This window comes from Salmo salar, chromosome 13, assembly GCF_965601325.2.
Source record: "Salmo salar chromosome 13, fSalSal1, whole genome shotgun sequence".
Lineage (NCBI taxonomy): Eukaryota > Metazoa > Chordata > Actinopteri > Salmoniformes > Salmonidae > Salmo > Salmo salar.
In genome coordinates this window covers 7,116,682-7,139,902 of record NC_138303.1, presented here as the reverse complement: position 1 = coordinate 7,139,902, position 23,221 = coordinate 7,116,682, and the positions used below count along the sequence as shown (strand labels likewise).

Below are 23,221 nucleotides of genomic sequence, written 5' to 3'. Positions count from 1 at the left end.
CCAGGTCGCAGTTGTAAATGAGAACTTGTTCTCAACTAGCCTACCTGGTTAAATAAAGGTGAAATAAAAAAAATAAAAACATATTTTCATGCTCATTAAACCATTCAGTGACCGACCACTCGTGCCCTGTATATGGGGGCATTGTTATCCTATGGGGTCATAGTCATGGTAACCAAAATCATGGCCTTTCCCAGCATTTTTACACATGACCTCTAAGCATGATGGGATGTTAGCTGCTTAATGAAGTCAGGAACCACACCTGTGTGGATACACCTGCTTTCAATATACTTTGTATCCGTCATTTACTCGAGTGTTTCCATTATATTGGCAGTTACCTGTAGCTCCTCAGACTTTGGTGATTTGCTGCAATGAAGACTACTAAGGAACGTACCCCTATTGTAAGGCCCAGAGTCCCTCTCTCCGTCTCTTTCACGCATATAGGTCTACCTATGGCACCCCAACACGCCTAACCCCCCTACCCCTACTCTTCTACCCTTCTTCATATCGCCAATCCTCTCTTTCCCTCCTCCTCCATGTTCTCTTTTGTATCCATCCCCCCCCCCCCCCCCCCCTTAGTCCTATTCAAATGTTTGTAAACCTTTGACATTCCAATTATAGGATTGCTTAAATTATTAACTATATGTTAAGGCAAGGAGACATGGTATTTAAAGGGGGAGTAATCAGGGTAGTGATGGTGTGCCTAATCATGAGGCGCAGGTATGGGTAATGAAGGTTGCCAGGTGTGCGTAATGATGGGTTGCCAGGACCGGTGCTTAGTAGACTGGTGAAGTCGAACACCGGGTGAGCGGGAGTAGACGGGAGTAGACGTGACAGCCTCCTGGCCTCCTGGCCAGGAGGCTGGCCAGTAGGGTGAGGATCAGGCCCGTCCGGACGGCGAAGGTGAAAATCTTGGATTATGTTGGGATCTAGAATGTAGTCCACTGAAACCCAACACCGCTCCTCCGGATCGTACCCCTTCTCAGTCCACCAGGTACTGAAGCCGACTCCCACAACGTCTGGAGTCCAGGAGGGATCTGACGCCATAGGCGGGACCCCTCTAGATGTCCAGGAGAGCCGGGGCGTGTGTCGTGGGGGACGGCATCAGCCAGGGGACCAGGAACCACCGGCCTGAGGAGGGAAACATGAAAAGAGGGTGAGATCCTGTAGTTAGTGGGAAACTGTAGTCGGTAAGTTACCTCATTGACCATCCGGAGGACTTTGAATGGCCCCACAAAACCGGGAGCTCAGCTTCCGGCAGGACGGGCGGAGCGGGAGGTTCCTGGTGGAGAGCCAGATGCGATCACCAGGATGGTGAACCACTCATCCACCGCAGGGGCTTCGGGTCTGGCTTTTGGGCCAGTGCCGGCTGGTACCCCAGGACACATTGGAAGGGAGGAAACCTGGTGGAGCAGTGACGAAGTGAGTTCTGGGTGTACTCCACCCAGCGAACAATCCCTCTGCCGGTCCTGACAGTGAATCCTCAGGAACCTCCCCAGCTCCTGGTTGGTCCTCTCCACCTGATGTTGGACTGATGTTGGACTGAGGCCGGTACCCAGATGTGAGGCTGAGCGTGACCCCCAGCTTCTCCATGAAGGCTCTCCATACTCGTCACGTGAATTGGGGACCCCGGTCGGAGACGATGCCCTCCGGAAGGCCATAATTCCGGAAGACCTGCTGGAACAGTGCAGAGGAGACTTGGGTTGAGCATATATGGAACAGGAGTTGATGTAGCAGGTGACATCCTGCGCCAAGGTGAGTCACCAGTACTTAACAGGGATGGATTGAGTGGTGCGGGTGATACCTGGGTGTCCAGCGGCAAGGGATGTGTTCGCCCAGGTCAGTAGCCGATCCCTTACCTCGTGGGAACATAGGTACACCCCAGAGGACAGGTAGCAGGCGTGGGTTCCCTCTCCAGACCCTGGCAGATGTCCACGTCTATGTCCTACGACACGGGGGCAACGATTCGGGAGTGCGGTATGATGGGCGCACAAAGGACCGGAACCTCACCCGAATCGTGGAGACGGGACAGGGCATCGGCTTTGATGTTCTTTGAACCTGGACGGTATGACAGGTTACTGAAATTTAATCTAGTAAAGAAAATGGCACACCTTGCTTGGCGCGGGTCCGGCTGCCTCGCTGTCAATATGTACTCCAGGTTCCGATGGTCGGTGAGGATGAGAAACGGGTCCGTGGTGCCCTCCAGCCAGTGTCTCCACTCCTCTAATGCCAACTTCACCGCCAGGAGCTCCCGATCACTGACATCATAGTTCCTTTCTGCAGGAGACATTTTTTTTAGAGTAGTATGCACATTAATACAATTTTTGTGGATTACCTTGACGTTGTGACAGGACAGCCCCTATGCCCACTTCTGGGGCGTCCACCTCCACCACGAAGGGCAGCGTAGGATTTTGGTGTTTCAGCGACTGGGCGGAGGTGAAACGCCTCTTCAGTAGGTGGAAGGCCTCATCGACTGCAGGATTCCACCCCAACTTACGGGGACCACCTTTGAGGAGAGAGGTGAGAGGAGCAGTGATGGAGCTGAATTTCCTAATGAAGTGGCGGTAGAAGTTGGCAAACCCCAAAAACTGTTGTTGTCCCTTTATGGTGGTTAGGACTGGCCATGACCTGATTGCATCTACCTTCCTCTCCTCCATAACCACTCACTGTTGGCTGATCCGATATCCCAAGAAGGAGAAGGCGACTTGATGAAACTGACACTTCTCTGCCTTAACGTACAGATGGTTCTCCAGGAGGCGTTCCAGGATTATCCGGACGTGGGCGACGTGCTCCTCCAAGGTGGCTGAGTATATCAGGATGTCGTCAATACACCTCATTCACGAATGCCTGGAACACCGACGTACCATTGGCTAATCCATAAGGCATCACCAAGCACTCGTAGTGACCAGACATCGTGCTGATGGCCGTCTTAAATTCATCCCTCTCCCTGATGCGGATCAAATTGTAGGCACTCCGCACGTCAAGCTTGGTAAAAGAACGGTCACCTTGGAGCTGTTCAATGGCGGCCGGCACCAACAGGAGGGTGCACCTCTGTAGTCAATACGTAGATGAAGGCCAACCTCCTTCTTGGCCACGAAGAGGAAACCTGCCAACGCAGGGGAGCTGAATGTGCGGATGAAACCCTGTTGGAGAGCCTCCTGGATGTTTTCCTCCATAGCCTTGGTTTCAGCCACCGACAGGGGGTAGATGCTGCTGTGCAGAGTCTGTTAGCAGGTCAATGGCACAGTCCCAGGGCCGATGAGGAGCGAGACAGGTGGTGCAGGGCTAAGAGAAAACATCCCGGAGATCCTGGGAGACCTCTGGGAGAAGTAGGCATGTAGTAGTAGATATGTTACTGTAGCTGTAGTAGTAGATATGTTACTGTAGCTGTAGTAGTAGACATGTTACTGTAGCTGTAGGTAGTAGACATGTTACTGTAGTATTATACATGTTACTGTAGCTGTAGTATTATACATGTTACTGTAGCTGTAGTATTATACATGTTACTGTAGTATTATACATGTTACTGTAGTATTATACATGTTACTGTAGCTGTAGTATTATACATGTTACTGTAGCTGTAGTATTATACATGTTACTGTAGTATTATACATGTTACTGTAGCTGTAGTAGTAGACATGTTACTGTAGCTGTAGTATTATACATGTTACTGTAGTTGTAGTATTATACATGTTACTGTAGCTGTAGTAGGAGACATGTTACTGTAGCTGTAGTAGTAGACATGTTACTGTAGTATTATACATGTTACTGTAGCTGTAGTAGTAGACATGTTACTGTAGCTGTAGTAGTATACATGTTACTGTAGCTGTAGTAGTAGACATGTTACTGTAGCTGTAGTAGTAGACATGTTACTGTAGTATTATACATGTTACTGTAGCTGTAGTAGTAGACATGTTACTGTAGCTGTAGTAGTATACATGTTACTGTAGTATTATACATGTTACTGTAGCTGTAGTATTATACATGTTACTGTAGTATTATACATGTTACTGTAGCTGTAGTAGTAGATATGTTACTGTAGCTGTAGTATTATACATGTTACTGTAGCTGTAGTAGTAGACATGTTACTGTAGTATTATACATGTTACTGTAGCTGTAGTAGTAGACATGTTACTGTAGCTGTAGTAGTAGACATGTTACTGTAGTATTATACATGTTACTGTAGCTGTAGTATTATACATGTTACTGTAGCTGTAGTATTATACATGTTACTGTAGTATTATACATGTTACTGTAGCTGTAGTATTATACATGTTACTGTAGCTGTAGTATTATACATGTAGCTGTAGTATTATACATGTTACTGTAGCTGTAGTAGTAGACATGTTACTGTAGCTGTAGTATTATACATATTACTGTAGCTGTAGTATTATACATGTTACTGTAGCTGTAGTAGTATACATGTTACTGTAGCTGTAGTATTATACATGTTACTGTAGCTGTAGTAGTAGACATGTTACTGTAGCTGTAGTAGTAGACATGTTACTGTAGTATTATACATGTTACTGTAGCTGTAGTATTATACATGTTACTGTAGCTGTAGTAGTAGACATGTTGCTGTAGCTGTAGTATTATACATGTTACTGTAGTATTATACATGTTACTGTAGCTGTAGTATTATACATGTTACTGTAGCTGTAGTATTATACATGTTACTGTAGTATTATACATGTTACTGTAGCTGTAGTAGTAGACATGTTGCTGTAGCTGTAGTAGTATACATGTTACTGTAGTATTATACATGTTACTGTAGCTGTAGTATTATACATGTTACTGTAGTATTATACATGTTACTGTAGCTGTAGTAGTAGATATGTTACTGTAGCTGTAGTATTATACATGTTACTGTAGCTGTAGTAGTAGACATGTTACTGTAGCTGTAGTAGTAGACATGTTACTGTAGTATTATACATGTTACTGTAGCTGTAGTAGTAGACATGTTACTGTAGCTGTAGTAGTATACATGTTACTGTAGCTGTAGTATTATACATGTTACTGTAGCTGTAGTAGTAGACATGTTACTGTAGCTGTAGTAGTAGACATGTTACTGTAGTATTATACATGTTACTGTAGCTGTAGTAGTAGACATGTTGCTGTAGCTGTAGTAGTATACATGTTACTGTAGTATTATACATGTTACTGTAGCTGTAGTATTATACATGTTACTGTAGTATTATACATGTTACTGTAGCTGTAGTAGTAGATATGTTACTGTAGCTGTAGTATTATACATGTTACTGTAGCTGTAGTAGTAGACATGTTACTGTAGCTGTAGTAGTAGACATGTTACTGTAGTATTATACATGTTACTGTAGCTGTAGTAGTAGACATGTTACTGTAGTATTATACATGTTACTGTAGCTGTAGTATTATACATGTTACTGTAGCTGTAGTATTATACATGTTACTGTAGTATTATACATGTTACTGTAGTATTATACATGTTACTGTAGCTGTAGTATTATACATGTTACTGTAGCTGTAGTATTATACATGTAGCTGTAGTATTATACATGTTACTGTAGCTGTAGTAGTAGACATGTTACTGTAGTATTATACATGTTACTGTAGCTGTAGTATTATACATGTTACTGTAGCTGTAGTATTATACATGTTACTGTAGTATTATACATGTTACTGTAGCTGTAGTAGTAGACATGTTGCTGTAGCTGTAGTAGTATACATGTTACTGTAGTATTATACATGTTACTGTAGCTGTAGTATTATACATGTTACTGTAGTATTATACATGTTACTGTAGCTGTAGTAGTAGATATGTTACTGTAGCTGTAGTAGTAGACATGTTACTGTAGTATTATACATGTTACTGTAGCTGTAGTAGTATACATGTTACTGTAGCTGTAGTATTATACATGTTACTGTAGCTGTAGTAGTAGACATGTTACTGTAGCTGTAGTAGTAGACATGTTACTGTAGTATTATACATGTTACTGTAGCTGTAGTAGTAGACATGTTGCTGTAGCTGTAGTAGTATACATGTTACTGTAGTATTATACATGTTACTGTAGCTGTAGTATTATACATGTTACTGTAGTATTATACATGTTACTGTAGCTGTAGTAGTAGATATGTTACTGTAGCTGTAGTATTATACATGTTACTGTAGCTGTAGTAGTAGACATGTTACTGTAGCTGTAGTAGTAGACATGTTACTGTAGTATTATACATGTTACTGTAGCTGTAGTATTATACATGTTACTGTAGCTGTAGTATTATACATGTTACTGTAGTATTATACATGTTACTGTAACTTTAGTAGTAGACATGTTACTGTAGCTTTAGTAGTAGACATGTTACTGTAGTATTATACATGTTACTGTAGCTGTAGTAGTAGACATGTTACTGTAGTATTATACATGTTACTGTAGCTGTAGTATTATACATGTTACTGTAGCTGTAGTATTATACATGTTACTGTAGTATTATACATGTTACTGTAGCTGTAGTATTATACATGTAGCTGTAGTATTATACATGTTACTGTAGCTGTAGTAGTAGACATGTTACTGTAGCTGTAGTATTATACATATTACTGTAGCTGTAGTATTATACATGTTACTGTAGCTGTAGTAGTATACATGTTACTGTAGCTGTAGTATTATACATGTTACTGTAGCTGTAGTAGTAGACATGTTACTGTAGCTGTAGTAGTAGACATGTTACTGTAGTATTATACATGTTACTGTAGCTGTAGTATTATACATGTTACTGTAGCTGTAGTAGTAGATATGTTACTGTAGCTGTAGTATTATACATGTTACTGTAGCTGTAGTATTATACATGTTACTGTAGCTGTAGTATTATACATGTTACTGTAGCTGTAGTAGTAGACATGTTACTGTAGCTGTAGTAGTAGACATGTTACTGTAGTATTATACATGTTACTGTAGCTGTAGTATTATACGTTACTGTAGTATTATACATGTAGCTGTAGTAGTAGACATGTTACTGTAGTATTATACATGTTACTGTAGTATTATACATGTTACTGTAGCTGTAGTATTATACATGTTACTGTAGTATTATACATATTACTGTAGCTGTAGTATTATACATGTTACTGTAGCTGTAGTATTATACATGTTACTGTAGCTGTAGTAGTATACATGTTACTGTAGCTGTAGTATTATACATGTTACTGTAGCTGTCGTATTATACATGTTACTGTAGCTGTAGTAGTAGACATGTTACTGTAGTATTATACATGTTACTGTAGCTGTAGTATTATACATGTTACTGTAGTATTATACATGTTACTGTAGCTGTAGTAGTAGACATGTTACTGTAGTATTATACATGTTACTGTAGCTGTAGTATTATACATGTTACTGTAGCTGTAGTATTATACATGTTACTGTAGTATTATACATGTTACTGTAGCTGTAGTATTATACATGTTACTGTAGCTGTAGTAGTATACATGTTACTGTAGCTGTAGTAGCAGACATGTTACTGTAGTAGTATACATGTTACTGTAACTTTAGTAGTAGACATGTTACTGTAGTATTATACATGTTACTGTAGCTGTAGTAGTAGATATGTTACTGTAGCTGTAGTATTATACATGTTACTGTAGCTGTAGTAGTAGACATGTTACTGTAGCTGTAGTAGTAGACATGTTACTGTAGTATTATACATGTTACTGTAGCTGTAGTAGTAGACATGTTACTGTAGTATTATACATGTTACTGTAGCTGTAGTATTATACATGTTACTGTAGCTGTAGTATTATACATGTTACTGTAGTATTATACATGTTACTGTAGTATTATACATGTTACTGTAGCTGTAGTATTATACATGTTACTGTAGCTGTAGTATTATACATGTAGCTGTAGTATTATACATGTTACTGTAGCTGTAGTAGTAGACATGTTACTGTAGTATTATACATGTTACTGTAGCTGTAGTATTATACATGTTACTGTAGCTGTAGTATTATACATGTTACTGTAGTATTATACATGTTACTGTAGCTGTAGTAGTAGACATGTTGCTGTAGCTGTAGTAGTATACATGTTACTGTAGTATTATACATGTTACTGTAGCTGTAGTATTATACATGTTACTGTAGTATTATACATGTTACTGTAGCTGTAGTAGTAGATATGTTACTGTAGCTGTAGTAGTAGACATGTTACTGTAGTATTATACATGTTACTGTAGCTGTAGTAGTATACATGTTACTGTAGCTGTAGTATTATACATGTTACTGTAGCTGTAGTAGTAGACATGTTACTGTAGCTGTAGTAGTAGACATGTTACTGTAGTATTATACATGTTACTGTAGCTGTAGTAGTAGACATGTTGCTGTAGCTGTAGTAGTATACATGTTACTGTAGTATTATACATGTTACTGTAGCTGTAGTATTATACATGTTACTGTAGTATTATACATGTTACTGTAGCTGTAGTAGTAGATATGTTACTGTAGCTGTAGTATTATACATGTTACTGTAGCTGTAGTAGTAGACATGTTACTGTAGCTGTAGTAGTAGACATGTTACTGTAGTATTATACATGTTACTGTAGCTGTAGTATTATACATGTTACTGTAGCTGTAGTATTATACATGTTACTGTAGTATTATACATGTTACTGTAACTTTAGTAGTAGACATGTTACTGTAGCTTTAGTAGTAGACATGTTACTGTAGTATTATACATGTTACTGTAGCTGTAGTAGTAGACATGTTACTGTAGTATTATACATGTTACTGTAGCTGTAGTATTATACATGTTACTGTAGCTGTAGTATTATACATGTTACTGTAGTATTATACATGTTACTGTAGCTGTAGTATTATACATGTAGCTGTAGTATTATACATGTTACTGTAGCTGTAGTAGTAGACATGTTACTGTAGCTGTAGTATTATACATATTACTGTAGCTGTAGTATTATACATGTTACTGTAGCTGTAGTAGTATACATGTTACTGTAGCTGTAGTATTATACATGTTACTGTAGCTGTAGTAGTAGACATGTTACTGTAGCTGTAGTAGTAGACATGTTACTGTAGTATTATACATGTTACTGTAGCTGTAGTATTATACATGTTACTGTAGCTGTAGTAGTAGATATGTTACTGTAGCTGTAGTATTATACATGTTACTGTAGCTGTAGTATTATACATGTTACTGTAGCTGTAGTATTATACATGTTACTGTAGCTGTAGTAGTAGACATGTTACTGTAGCTGTAGTAGTAGACATGTTACTGTAGTATTATACATGTTACTGTAGCTGTAGTATTATACGTTACTGTAGTATTATACATGTAGCTGTAGTAGTAGACATGTTACTGTAGTATTATACATGTTACTGTAGTATTATACATGTTACTGTAGCTGTAGTATTATACATGTTACTGTAGTATTATACATATTACTGTAGCTGTAGTATTATACATGTTACTGTAGCTGTAGTATTATACATGTTACTGTAGCTGTAGTAGTATACATGTTACTGTAGCTGTAGTATTATACATGTTACTGTAGCTGTCGTATTATACATGTTACTGTAGCTGTAGTAGTAGACATGTTACTGTAGTATTATACATGTTACTGTAGCTGTAGTATTATACATGTTACTGTAGTATTATACATGTTACTGTAGCTGTAGTAGTAGACATGTTACTGTAGTATTATACATGTTACTGTAGCTGTAGTATTATACATGTTACTGTAGCTGTAGTATTATACATGTTACTGTAGTATTATACATGTTACTGTAGCTGTAGTATTATACATGTTACTGTAGCTGTAGTAGTATACATGTTACTGTAGCTGTAGTAGCAGACATGTTACTGTAGTAGTATACATGTTACTGTAACTTTAGTAGTAGACATGTTACTGTAGTATTATACATGTTACTGTAGCTGTAGTAGTAGATATGTTACTGTAGCTGTAGTATTATACATGTTACTGTAGCTGTAGTAGTAGACATGTTACTGTAGCTGTAGTAGTAGACATGTTACTGTAGTATTATACATGTTACTGTAGCTGTAGTAGTAGACATGTTACTGTAGTATTATACATGTTACTGTAGCTGTAGTATTATACATGTTACTGTAGCTGTAGTATTATACATGTTACTGTAGTATTATACATGTTACTGTAGTATTATACATGTTACTGTAGCTGTAGTATTATACATGTTACTGTAGCTGTAGTATTATACATGTAGCTGTAGTATTATACATGTTACTGTAGCTGTAGTAGTAGACATGTTACTGTAGTATTATACATGTTACTGTAGCTGTAGTATTATACATGTTACTGTAGCTGTAGTATTATACATGTTACTGTAGTATTATACATGTTACTGTAGCTGTAGTAGTAGACATGTTGCTGTAGCTGTAGTAGTATACATGTTACTGTAGTATTATACATGTTACTGTAGCTGTAGTATTATACATGTTACTGTAGTATTATACATGTTACTGTAGCTGTAGTAGTAGATATGTTACTGTAGCTGTAGTATTATACATGTTACTGTAGCTGTAGTAGTAGACATGTTACTGTAGCTGTAGTAGTAGACATGTTACTGTAGTATTATACATGTTACTGTAGCTGTAGTAGTAGACATGTTACTGTAGCTGTAGTAGTATACATGTTACTGTAGCTGTAGTATTATACATGTTACTGTAGCTGTAGTCGTAGACATGTTACTGTAGCTGTAGTAGTAGACATGTTACTGTAGTATTATACATGTTACTGTAGCTGTAGTAGTAGACATGTTGCTGTAGCTGTAGTAGTATACATGTTACTGTAGTATTATACATGTTACTGTAGCTGTAGTATTATACATGTTACTGTAGTATTATACATGTTACTGTAGCTGTAGTAGTAGATATGTTACTGTAGCTGTAGTATTATACATGTTACTGTAGCTGTAGTAGTAGACATGTTACTGTAGCTGTAGTAGTAGACATGTTACTGTAGTATTATACATGTTACTGTAGCTGTAGTATTATACATGTTACTGTAGCTGTAGTATTATACATGTTACTGTAGTATTATACATGTTACTGTAACTTTAGTAGTAGACATGTTACTGTAGCTTTAGTAGTAGACATGTTACTGTAGTATTATACATGTTACTGTAGCTGTAGTAGTAGACATGTTACTGTAGTATTATACATGTTACTGTAGCTGTAGTATTATACATGTTACTGTAGCTGTAGTATTATACATGTTACTGTAGTATTATACATGTTACTGTAGCTGTAGTATTATACATGTAGCTGTAGTATTATACATGTTACTGTAGCTGTAGTAGTAGACATGTTACTGTAGCTGTAGTATTATACATATTACTGTAGCTGTAGAATTATACATGTTACTGTAGCTGTAGTAGTATACATGTTACTGTAGCTGTAGTATTATACATGTTACTGTAGCTGTAGTAGTAGACATGTTACTGTAGCTGTAGTAGTAGACATGTTACTGTAGTATTATACATGTTACTGTAGCTGTAGTATTATACATGTTACTGTAGCTGTAGTAGTAGACATGTTACTGTAGCTGTAGTATTATACATGTTACTGTAGCTGTAGTATTATACATGTTACTGTAGCTGTAGTATTATACATGTTACTGTAGCTGTAGTAGTAGACATGTTACTGTAGCTGTAGTAGTAGACATGTTACTGTAGTATTATACATGTTACTGTAGCTGTAGTATTATACGTTACTGTAGTATTATACATGTAGCTGTAGTAGTAGACATGTTACTGTAGTATTATACATGTTACTGTAGTATTATACATGTTACTGTAGCTGTAGTATTATACATGTTACTGTAGTATTATACATATTACTGTAGCTGTAGTATTATACATGTTACTGTAGCTGTAGTATTATACATGTTACTGTAGCTGTAGTAGTATACATGTTACTGTAGCTGTAGTATTATACATGTTACTGTAGCTGTCGTATTATACATGTTACTGTAGCTGTAGTAGTAGACATGTTACTGTAGTATTATACATGTTACTGTAGCTGTAGTATTATACATGTTACTGTAGTATTATACATGTTACTGTAGCTGTAGTAGTAGACATGTTACTGTAGTATTATACATGTTACTGTAGCTGTAGTATTATACATGTTACTGTAGCTGTAGTATTATACATGTTACTGTAGTATTATACATGTTACTGTAGCTGTAGTATTATACATGTTACTGTAGCTGTAGTAGTATACATGTTACTGTAGCTGTAGTAGCAGACATGTTACTGTAGTAGTATACATGTTACTGTAACTTTAGTAGTAGACATGTTACTGTAGTATTATACATGTTACTGTAGCTGTAGTATTATACATGTTACTGTAGCTGTAGTAGTAGACATGTTACTGTAGCTGTAGTATTATACATGTTACTGTAGTATTATACATGTTACTGTAGTATTATACATGTTACTGTAGCTGTAGTATTATACATGTTACTGTAGCTGTAGTATTATACATGTTACTGTAGTATTATACATGTTACTGTAGCTGTAGTAGTAGACATGTTACTGTAGTTGTAGTATTATACATGTTACTGTAGTTGTAGTATTATACATGTTACTGTAGCTGTAGTAGGAGACATGTTACTGTAGCTGTAGTAGTAGACATGTTACTGTAGTATTATACATGTTACTGTAGCTGTAGTAGTAGACATGTTACTGTAGCTGTAGTAGTATACATGTTACTGTAGCTGTAGTATTATACATGTTACTGTAGCTGTAGTAGTAGACATGTTACTGTAGCTGTAGTAGTAGACATGTTACTGTAGTATTATACATGTTACTGTAGCTGTAGTAGTAGACATGTTACTGTAGCTGTAGTAGTATACATGTTACTGTAGTATTATACATGTTACTGTAGCTGTAGTATTATACATGGTACTGTAGTATTATACATGTTACTGTAGCTGTAGTAGTAGATATGTTACTGTAGCTGTAGTATTATACATGTTACTGTAGCTGTAGTAGTAGACATGTTACTGTAGCTGTAGTAGTAGACATGTTACTGTAGCTGTAGTATTATACATGTTACTGTAGCTGTAGTATTATACATGTTACTGTAGTATTATACATGTTACTGTAACTTTAGTAGTAGACATGTTACTGTAGCTTTAGTAGTAGACATGTTACTGTAGTATTATACATGTTACTGTAGCTGTAGTAGTAGACATGTTACTGTAGTATTATACATGTTACTGTAGCTGTAGTATTATACATGTTACTGTAGCTGTAGTATTATACATGTTACTGTAGTATTATACATGTTACTGTAGTATTATACATGTTACTGTAGCTGTAGTATTATACATGTAGCTGTAGTATTATACATGTTACTGTAGCTGTAGTAGTAGACATGTTACTGTAGCTGTAGTATTATACATATTACTGTAGCTGTAGTATTATACATGTTACTGTAGCTGTAGTAGTATACATGTTACTGTAGCTGTAGTATTATACATGTTACTGTAGCTGTAGTAGTAGACATGTTACTGTAGTATTATACATGTTACTGTAGCTGTAGTATTATACATGTTACTGTAGCTGTAGTAGTAGACATGTTACTGTAGCTGTAGTATTATACATGTTACTGTAGCTGTAGTATTATACATGTTACTGTAGCTGTAGTATTATACATGTTACTGTAGTTGTAGTAGTAGACATGTTACTGTAGCTGTAGTAGTAGACATGTTACTGTAGTATTATACATGTTACTGTAGCTGTAGTATTATACGTTACTGTAGTATTATACATGTAGCTGTAGTAGTAGACATGTTACTGTAGTATTATACATGTTACTGTAGTATTATACATGTTACTGTAGCTGTAGTATTATACATGTTACTGTAGTATTATACATATTACTGTAGCTGTAGTATTATACATGTTACTGTAGCTCTAGTATTATACATGTTACTGTAGCTGTAGTAGTATACATGTTACTGTAGCTGTAGTATTATACATGTTACTGTAGCTGTCGTATTATACATGTTACTGTAGCTGTAGTAGTAGACATGTTACTGTAGTATTATACATGTTACTGTAGCTGTAGTATTATACATGTTACTGTAGTATTATACATGTTACTGTAGCTGTAGTAGTAGACATGTTACTGTAGTATTATACATGTTACTGTAGCTGTAGTATTATACATGTTACTGTAGCTGTAGTATTATACATGTTACTGTAGTATTATACATGTTACTGTAGCTGTAGTATTATACATGTTACTGTAGCTGTAGTAGTATACAAGTTACTGTAGCTGTAGTAGCAGACATGTTACTGTAGTAGTATACATGTTACTGTAACTTTAGTAGTAGACATGTTACTGTAGCTGTAGTAGTATACATGTTACTGTAGCTGTAGTATTATACATGTTACTGTAGCTGTAGTAGTAGACATGTTACTGTAGTATTATACATGTTACTGTAGCTGTAGTATTATACATGTTACTGTAGCTGTAGTAGTAGACATGTTACTGTAGCTGTAGTATTATACATGTTACTGTAGCTGTAGTATTATACATGTTACTGTAGCTGTAGTATTATACATGTTACTGTAGCTGTAGTAGTAGACATGTTACTGTAGCTGTAGTAGTAGACATGTTACTGTAGTATTATACATGTTACTGTAGCTGTAGTATTATACGTTACTGTAGTATTATACATGTAGCTGTAGTAGTAGACATGTTACTGTAGTATTATACATGTTACTGTAGTATTATACATGTTACTGTAGCTGTAGTATTATACATGTTACTGTAGTATTATACATATTACTGTAGCTGTAGTATTATACATGTTACTGTAGCTCTAGTATTATACATGTTACTGTAGCTGTAGTAGTATACATGTTACTGTAGGTAGCTGTAGTAGTAGACATGTTACTGTAGTATTATACATGTTACTGTAGCTGTAGTATTATACATGTTACTGTAGCTGTAGTAGTAGACATGTTACTGTAGCTGTAGTATTATACATGTTACTGTAGCTGTAGTATTATACATGTTACTGTAGCTGTAGTATTATACATGTTACTGTAGCTGTAGTAGTAGACATGTTACTGTAGCTGTAGTAGTAGACATGTTACTGTAGTATTATACATGTTACTGTAGCTGTAGTATTATACGTTACTGTAGTATTATACATGTAGCTGTAGTAGTAGACATGTTACTGTAGTATTATACATGTTACTGTAGTATTATACATGTTACTGTAGCTGTAGTATTATACATGTTACTGTAGTATTATACATATTACTGTAGCTGTAGTATTATACATGTTACTGTAGCTCTAGTATTATACATGTTACTGTAGCTGTAGTAGTATACATGTTACTGTAGCTGTAGTATTATACATGTTACTGTAGCTGTCGTATTATACATGTTACTGTAGCTGTAGTAGTAGACATGTTACTGTAGTATTATACATGTTACTGTAGCTGTAGTATTATACATGTTACTGTAGTATTATACATGTTACTGTAGCTGTAGTAGTAGACATGTTACTGTAGTATTATACATGTTACTGTAGCTGTAGTATTATACATGTTACTGTAGCTGTAGTATTATACATGTTACTGTAGTATTATACATGTTACTGTAGCTGTAGTATTATACATGTTACTGTAGCTGTAGTAGTATACATGTTACTGTAGCTGTAGTAGCAGACATGTTACTGTAGTAGTATACATGTTACTGTAACTTTAGTAGTAGACATGTTACTGTAGCTGTAGTAGTAGACATGTTACTGTAGTATTATACATGTTACTGTAGCTGTAGTATTATACATGTTACTGTAGCTGTAGTAGTAGACATGTTACTGTAGCTGTAGTAGTAGACATGTTGCTGTAGCTGTAGTAGTAGACATGTTACTGTAGTATTATACATGTTACTGTAGCTGTAGTATTATACATGTTACTGTAGCTGTAGTAGTATACATGTTACTGTAGCTGTAGTAGTATACATGTTACTGTAGCTGTAGTATTATACATGTTACTGTAGCTGTAGTATTATACATGTTACTGTAGCTGTAGTAGTAGACATGTTACTGTAGTATTATACATGTTACTGTAGCTGTAGTAGTATACATGTTACTGTAGCTGTAGTATTATACATTACTGTAGCTGTAGTAGTAGACTGTTCTCCATGCTGCAAGCCTGACATCTAGTGGTCAACTACTGTTATAACACTTGATGTTATTTTATTTCTTCTCTTTCCTTCTCTCACTCTGCTTGTCTGTGTTCCCTTTGCTTCTGTCTCAACATCTGCCTGTCTGTCTCTCTCTCTACACACGTTACCATGGCCTGTCTCTCTCTCTCTACACATGTTACCATGACCTGTCTCTCTCTCTACACATGTAACCATGGCCTGTCTCTCTCTCTCTACACGTGTTACCATGGCCTGTCTCTCTCTCTCTCTACACACGTTACCATGGCCTGTCTCTATCTAAACATGTTACCATGGCCTGTCTCTATCTCTACACATGTTACCATGGCCTGTCTCTCTCTCTACACATGTTACCATGGCCTGTCTCTCTCTACACATGTTACCATGGCCTGTCTGTCTCTCTTCACATTTTACCATGTCCTGTCTCTCTCTCTACACATGTTACCATGGCCTGTCTCTCTCTACACATGTTACCATGGCCTGTCTCTCTCTCTCTACACACGTTACCATGGCCTGTCTCTCTCTACACATGTTACCATGGCCTGTCTCTCTCTCTCTACACATGTTACCATGGCCTGTCTCTCTCTACACATGTTACCATGGCCTGTCTGTCTCTCTTCACATTTTACCATGGCCTGTCTCTCTCTCTACACATGTTACCATGGCCTGTCTCTCTCTACACATGTTACCATGGCCTGTCTCTCTCTATACACATGTTACCATGGACTGTCTCTCTCTCTTCACATGTTACCATGGCCTGTCTCTCTCTCTACACGTGTTACCATGGCCTGTCTCTCTCTCTTTACGTGTTACCATGGCCTGTCTCTCTCTCTTTACATGTTACCATGACCTGTCTCTCTCTCTTCACATGTTACCATGGCCTCTCTCTCTCTCTCTTCACATGTTACCATGGCCTGTCTCTCTCTCTTCACATGTTACCATGGCCTGTCTCTCTCTCTACACATGTTACCATGGCCTGTCTCTCTGTCTACACATGTTACCATGGCCTGTCTCTCTCTCTTCACATGTTACCATGACCTGTCTCTCTCTCTCTACACATGTTACCATGGCCTGTCTCTCTCTCTTCACATGCTACCATGGCCTGTCTCTCTCTCTCTACACATGTTACCATGGCCTGTCTCTCTCTCTCTACACATGTTACCATGGCCTGTCTCTCTCTCTTCACATGTTACCATGGCCTGTCTCTCTCTCTTCACATGTTACCATGACCTGTCTCTCTCTCTACACGTGTTACCATGGCCTGTCTCTCTCTCTTCACATGCTACTATGGCCTGTCTCTCTCTCTCTTCACATGTTACCATGGCCTGTCTCTCTCTCTTCACATGTTACCATGGCCTGTCTCTCTCTCTTCACATGTTACCATGGCCTGTCTCTCTCTCTTCACATGTTACCATGGCCTGTCTCTCTCTCTACACATGTTACCATGACCTGTCTCTCTCTCTTCACATGTTACCATGGCCTGTCTCTCTCTCTTCACATGTTACCATGACCTGTCTCTCTCTACACATGTTACCATGGCCTGTCTCTCTCTCTTCACATGTTACCATGGCTTGTCTCTCTCGCTTCACATGTTACCATGACCTGTCTCTCTCTCTACACGTGTTACAATGGCCTGTCTCTCTCTCTTTACATGCTACCATGGCCTGTCTCTCTCTCTCTCTACACATGCTACCATGGCCTGTCTCTCTCTCTACACATGTTTCCATGGCCTGTCTCTCTCTCTTCACATGTTTCCATGGCCTGTCTCTCTCTCTTCACATGTTACCATGGCCTGTCTCTCTCTTCACATGTTACCATGGCCTGTCTCTCTCTCTTCACATGTTACCATGGCCTGTCTCTCTCTTTTCACATGTTACCATGGCCTCTCTCTCTCTCTACACATGTTACCATGGCCTGTCTCTCTCTCTTCACATGTTACCATGGCTTGTCTCTCTCGCTTCACATGTTACCATGACCTGTCTCTCTCTCTACACGTGTTACCATGGCCTGTCTCTCTCTCTTCACATGTTACCATGGCCTGTCTCTCTCTCTTCACATGCTACTATGGCCTGTCTCTCTCTCTTCACATGTTACCATGGTCTGTCTCTCTCTCTTCACATGTTACCATGGCCTGTCTCTCTCTTCACATGTTACCATGGCCTGTCTCTCTCTCTTCACATGTTACCATGGCCTGTCTCTCTCTCTTCACATGTTACCATGGCCTGTCTCTCTCTCTTCACATGTTACCATGGCCTGTCTCTCTCTCTTCACATGTTACCATGGCTTGTCTCTCTCGCTTCACATGTTACCATGACCTGTCTCTCTCTCTACACGTGTTACCATGGCCTGTCTCTCTCTCTTTACATGCTACCATGGCCTGTCTCTCTCTCTCTCTACACATGATACCATGGCCTGTCTCTCTCTCTACACATGTTTCCATGGCCTGTCTCTCTCTCTTCACATGTTACCATGGCCTGTCTCTCTCTCTTCACATGTTACCATGGCCTCTCTCTCTCTCTACACATGTTACCATGGCCTGTCTCTCTCTCTTCACATGTTACCATGGCTTGTCTCTCTCGCTTCACATGTTACCATGACCTGTCTCTCTCTCTACACGTGTTACCATGGCCTGTCTCTCTCTCTTCACATGTTACCATGGCCTGTCTCTCTCTCTTCACATGTTACTATGACCTGTCTCTCTCTTTACACGTGTTACCATGGCCTGTCTCTCTCTCTTCACATGCTACTATGGCCTGTCTCTCTCTCTTCACATGTTACCATGGTCTGTGTCTCTCTCATCACATGTTACCATGGCCTGTCTCTCTCTTCACATGTTACCATGGCCTGTCTCTCTCTCTTCACATGTTACCATGGCCTGTCACTCTCTCTTCACATGTTACCATGGCTTGTCTCTCTCGCTTCACATGTTACCATGACCTGTCTCTCTCTCTACACGTGTTACCATGGCCTGTCTCTCTCTCTTCACATGTTACCATGGCCTGTCTCTCTCTCTTCACATGTTACCATGGCCTGTCTCTCTCTCTTCACATGTTACCATGGCTTGTCTCTCTCGCTTCACATGTTACCATGACCTGTCTCTCTCTCTACACGTGTTACCATGGCCTGTCTCTCTCTCTTCACATGTTACCATGGCCTGTCTCTCTCTCTTCACATGTTACTATGACCTGTCTCTCTCTTTACACGTGTTACCATGGCCTGTCTCTCTCTCTTCACATGCTACTATGGCCTGTCTCTCTCTCTTCACATGTTACCATGGTCTGTGTCTCTCTCATCACATGTTACCATGGCCTGTCTCTCTCTTCACATGTTACCATGGCCTGTCTCTCTCTCTTCACATGTTACCATGGCCTGTCTCTCTCTCTTCACATGTTACCATGGCTTGTCTCTCTCGCTTCACATGTTACCATGACCTGTCTCTCTCTCTACACGTGTTACCATGGCCTGTCTCTCTCTCTTCACATGTTACCATGGCCTGTCTCTCTCTCTTCACATGTTACCATGACCTGTCTCTCTCTTTACACGTGTTACCATGGCCTGTCTCTCTCTCTTCACATGCTACTATGGCCTGTCTCTCTCTCTTCACATGTTACCATGGTCTGTCTCTCTCTCTTCACATGTTACCATGGCCTGTCTCTCTCTTCACATGTTACCATGGCCTGTCTCTCTCTCTTCACATGTTACCATGGCCTGTCTCTCTCTCTACACATGTTACCATGACCTGTCTCTCTCTCTACACATGTTACCATGACCTGTCTCTCTGTCTACACATGTTACCATGGCCTGTCTCTCTCTCTACACATGTTACCATAACCTGTCTCTCTCTCTACATGTTACCATGACCTGTCTCTCTCTCTCCAGAGATGATGAAGATGATGACATCGCCCATCAGTTCTGTTGCCCCGCCTCCGAGTGCAGTAGTCCGTCCTCTAGGTAACAAGCAGATGACCCCCCCCCCCCCATTATTAACCCTTGACCTCCAAATAACCTCACAGAGACAGAGGAAGATGCTGAAGGAAACAACTGAACACAACTCGTTCGTTGGGGTTTAAAAAATAATAATAATAATCTCTTACAATGCTCAAACCTGGCTAATCTCAGCTAAACTGAACTGTAGTCTGGGACTTGGGGCCTGGTCTGGACAATATCCCTACCTATCTGACTGTACTACCTACCCTGTCCTTTGCACTAACTAGCATGTCACCCTCGCAACCTTGTCCCTCCCTGCTCGCCCTGCTCTTTTGAACTGAATGACAAAAGGCTGTCCTGATTGGTTGAATTCTCAGACTCTGACCTTTGAACTTTTAGCCTGGACAGTGTCCGAAGAGGATTCACGTACAGCCACCAGCCAGGTCAACTAATGATGAAGAGATGATGAAGGAAGGGAAAAAACCCCCGAAAATTAACCTTTCCGATTTTTTTCTCTCTCTACGTCCTTTATACTGTCCTCTAGTGTCTGTATGCTGTTTCTCTTTACTCCTTTAAATCTCACTCCTTCTTGTCTTTTATCTGCTTGTGAACCTTCCTCTTTCCTTCTCTTGTTCGGTGAGAGAGCACATGGTGCTTGCCCCCATTACATTTTACAACTCTATTTTAACCATAGCGAGAAGAAAAGGACTACCGCAAATCTTCCTAATAAGAAAAGCTCTTAGTTTCCAACTCCTCAAACCTTTAAATATTGGAATGTTTTGGGAACAGAAGAGTTCTGCTTTATGAGCAAAATATCTGAAAACAGATATTTTTTTATTTTTTTTAAGTTAATAAAACATATTTTAGTTTGAGTTCCTTTATCAATTTAAAAAAAAAATGTTTTAAGAATACGGAAATACAATGGTTCTCTACTAGTTTGCAGCATAGACACATTAAAATATTTATATATTAGTTATATATTAGGTTTGCCCCAAACCCAGTTATATATTAGGTCTGCCCCAAACCCAGTTATATATTAGGTCTGCCCCAAACCCAGTTATATATTAGGTCTGCCCCAAACCCAGTTATATATTAGGTCTGCCCCAAACCCAGTTATATATTAGGTTTGCCCCAAACCCACTTATATATTAGGTCTGCCCCAAACCCAGTTATATATTAGGTCTGCCCCAAACCCAGTTATATATTAGGTCTGCCCCAAACCCAGTTATATATTAGGTTTGCCCCAAACCCAGTTATATATTAGGTCTGCCCCAAACCCAGTTATATATTAGGTCTGCCCCAAACCCAGTTATATATTAGGTCTGCCCCAAACCCAGTTATATATTAGGTCTGCCCCCAAACCCAGTTATATATTAGGTCTGCCCCAAACCCAGTTATATATTAGGTCTGCCCCAAACCCAGTTATATATTAGGTCTGCCCCAAACCCAGTTATATATTAGGTCTGCCCCCAAACCCAGTTATATATTAGGTCTGCCCCAAACCCAGTTATATATTAGGTCTGCCCCAAACCCAGTTATATATTAGGTCTTCCCCAAACCCAGTTATATATTAGGTCTGCCCCAAACCCAGTTATATATTAGGTCTGCCCCAAACCCAGTTATATATTAGGTCTTCCCCAAACCCAGTTATATATTAGGTCTGCCCCAAACCTTTTTTCACACACTAAACCATTGACATCAAGACTAATGTGTGTTTTTCCCCTCCACTTTTCTGCCAAATTCTCATAACGTCGTCACCCACACTGCTGCGGTCATTCTCAGTGGCAATACGTTGTTCGAAGTGGCTAGAGAGGATGAATTAATGAGAGAAAAATCATATAGTATTGTAAAAAAAATAATATGCTACTGAAAATACGAGGATAGACTTTTCATCCTTATAGGATCAATCATGAAAGGAGTTTGGTTAAACTTCATTCATACCATCATTTAATGAGCGGAAACGAAGAACTGGCACCTGTAAGCGATTCCTCGTACATATGCTGACCCTCAATTTCTGCCTACGGGTTTTCTTTATATCTGATTAAAGAGATGAAGTCCAGACTGTAACTTTCTGTATGGAAATGGTTAATTAGCACACCGAAACGGTTAATTAGCACACCCACCCACCTAAATAGGATCCATCAATCAAAGCTGCCTGCAGCGTATTTCACTCAGGACACATAAGCAAATCACATTTTCTCCTATCTCAAAAAAAAAAGGATTTAAAAAAAACTAAAAACTTTGCTTTAGCTTCAAATCCTTTCTGTGAGAAATAAAAAAAAACGAGTCTATGTTATAAGATAATGCTAAATGAAAACGTAGCCATGTCATGTAAATTGATGAGGAAAGTTTTAATGGGGAGATATAGAGACAGCTGTGATATATATAGGCTATATAAAGATGACATTGACAACGATTAGAAAATAGATACAGATAAACAAATCAAATTTATTTATATAGCCCTTCGTACATCAGCTGATATCTCAAAGTGCTGTACAGAAACCCAGCCTAAAACCCCAAACAGCAAGCAATGCATGTGAAAGAAGCACGGTGGCTAGGAAAAACTCCCTAGGAAAAACTCCCTAGAAAGGCCAAAAACCTAGGAAGAAACCTAGAGAGGAACCAGGCTATGAGGGGTGGCCAGTCCTCTTCTGGCTGTGCAGGGTGGATATTATAACAGAACATGGTCAAGATGTTAAAATGTTCATAAATGACCAGCATGGTCAAATAATAATAATCATAGTAGTTGTCGAGGGTGCAACAAGCACGTCCGGTGAACAGGTCAGGGTTCCATAGCCGCAGGCAGAACAGTTGAAACTGGAGCAGCAGCACGGCCAGGTGCTGTCCATAGCCTAATGAACAGCTGTTTTTATTTAACTAAGCAAGTCAGTTAAAGAACAAATTCTTGTTTTACAATGACAGCCTACTGGGGAACAGTGGGTTAACTGCCTTGTTCAGGGGTAGAACAACAGATTTGTACCTTGTCAGCTCAGGGATTCGATCTAGCAACCTTTCGGTTACTGGCCCAACGCTCTAACCACTAGGCTAACCTGCCACCCCCTGTTGATCAATTTTAGTTA

The 23,221-nt window shown here is 38.8% G+C and overlaps 1 protein-coding gene across 1 annotated transcript in view; it reads left to right on the top strand.

Moving 5' to 3' along the window:
- Window positions 1-22,798, top strand: part of LOC106566316 (uncharacterized) — a 94,196-nt gene extending 71,398 nt beyond the window's left edge. Inside the window, exon 5 of the mRNA XM_045692828.2 lies at window positions 20,094-22,798. Within this exon, the coding sequence (XP_045548784.1) occupies window positions 20,094-20,169 (76 nt within the window). The 3' untranslated portion in view covers window positions 20,170-22,798. The remainder of the gene's footprint in view (window positions 1-20,093) is intronic.
- The last annotated feature ends 423 nt before the right edge of the window (window positions 22,799-23,221 follow it).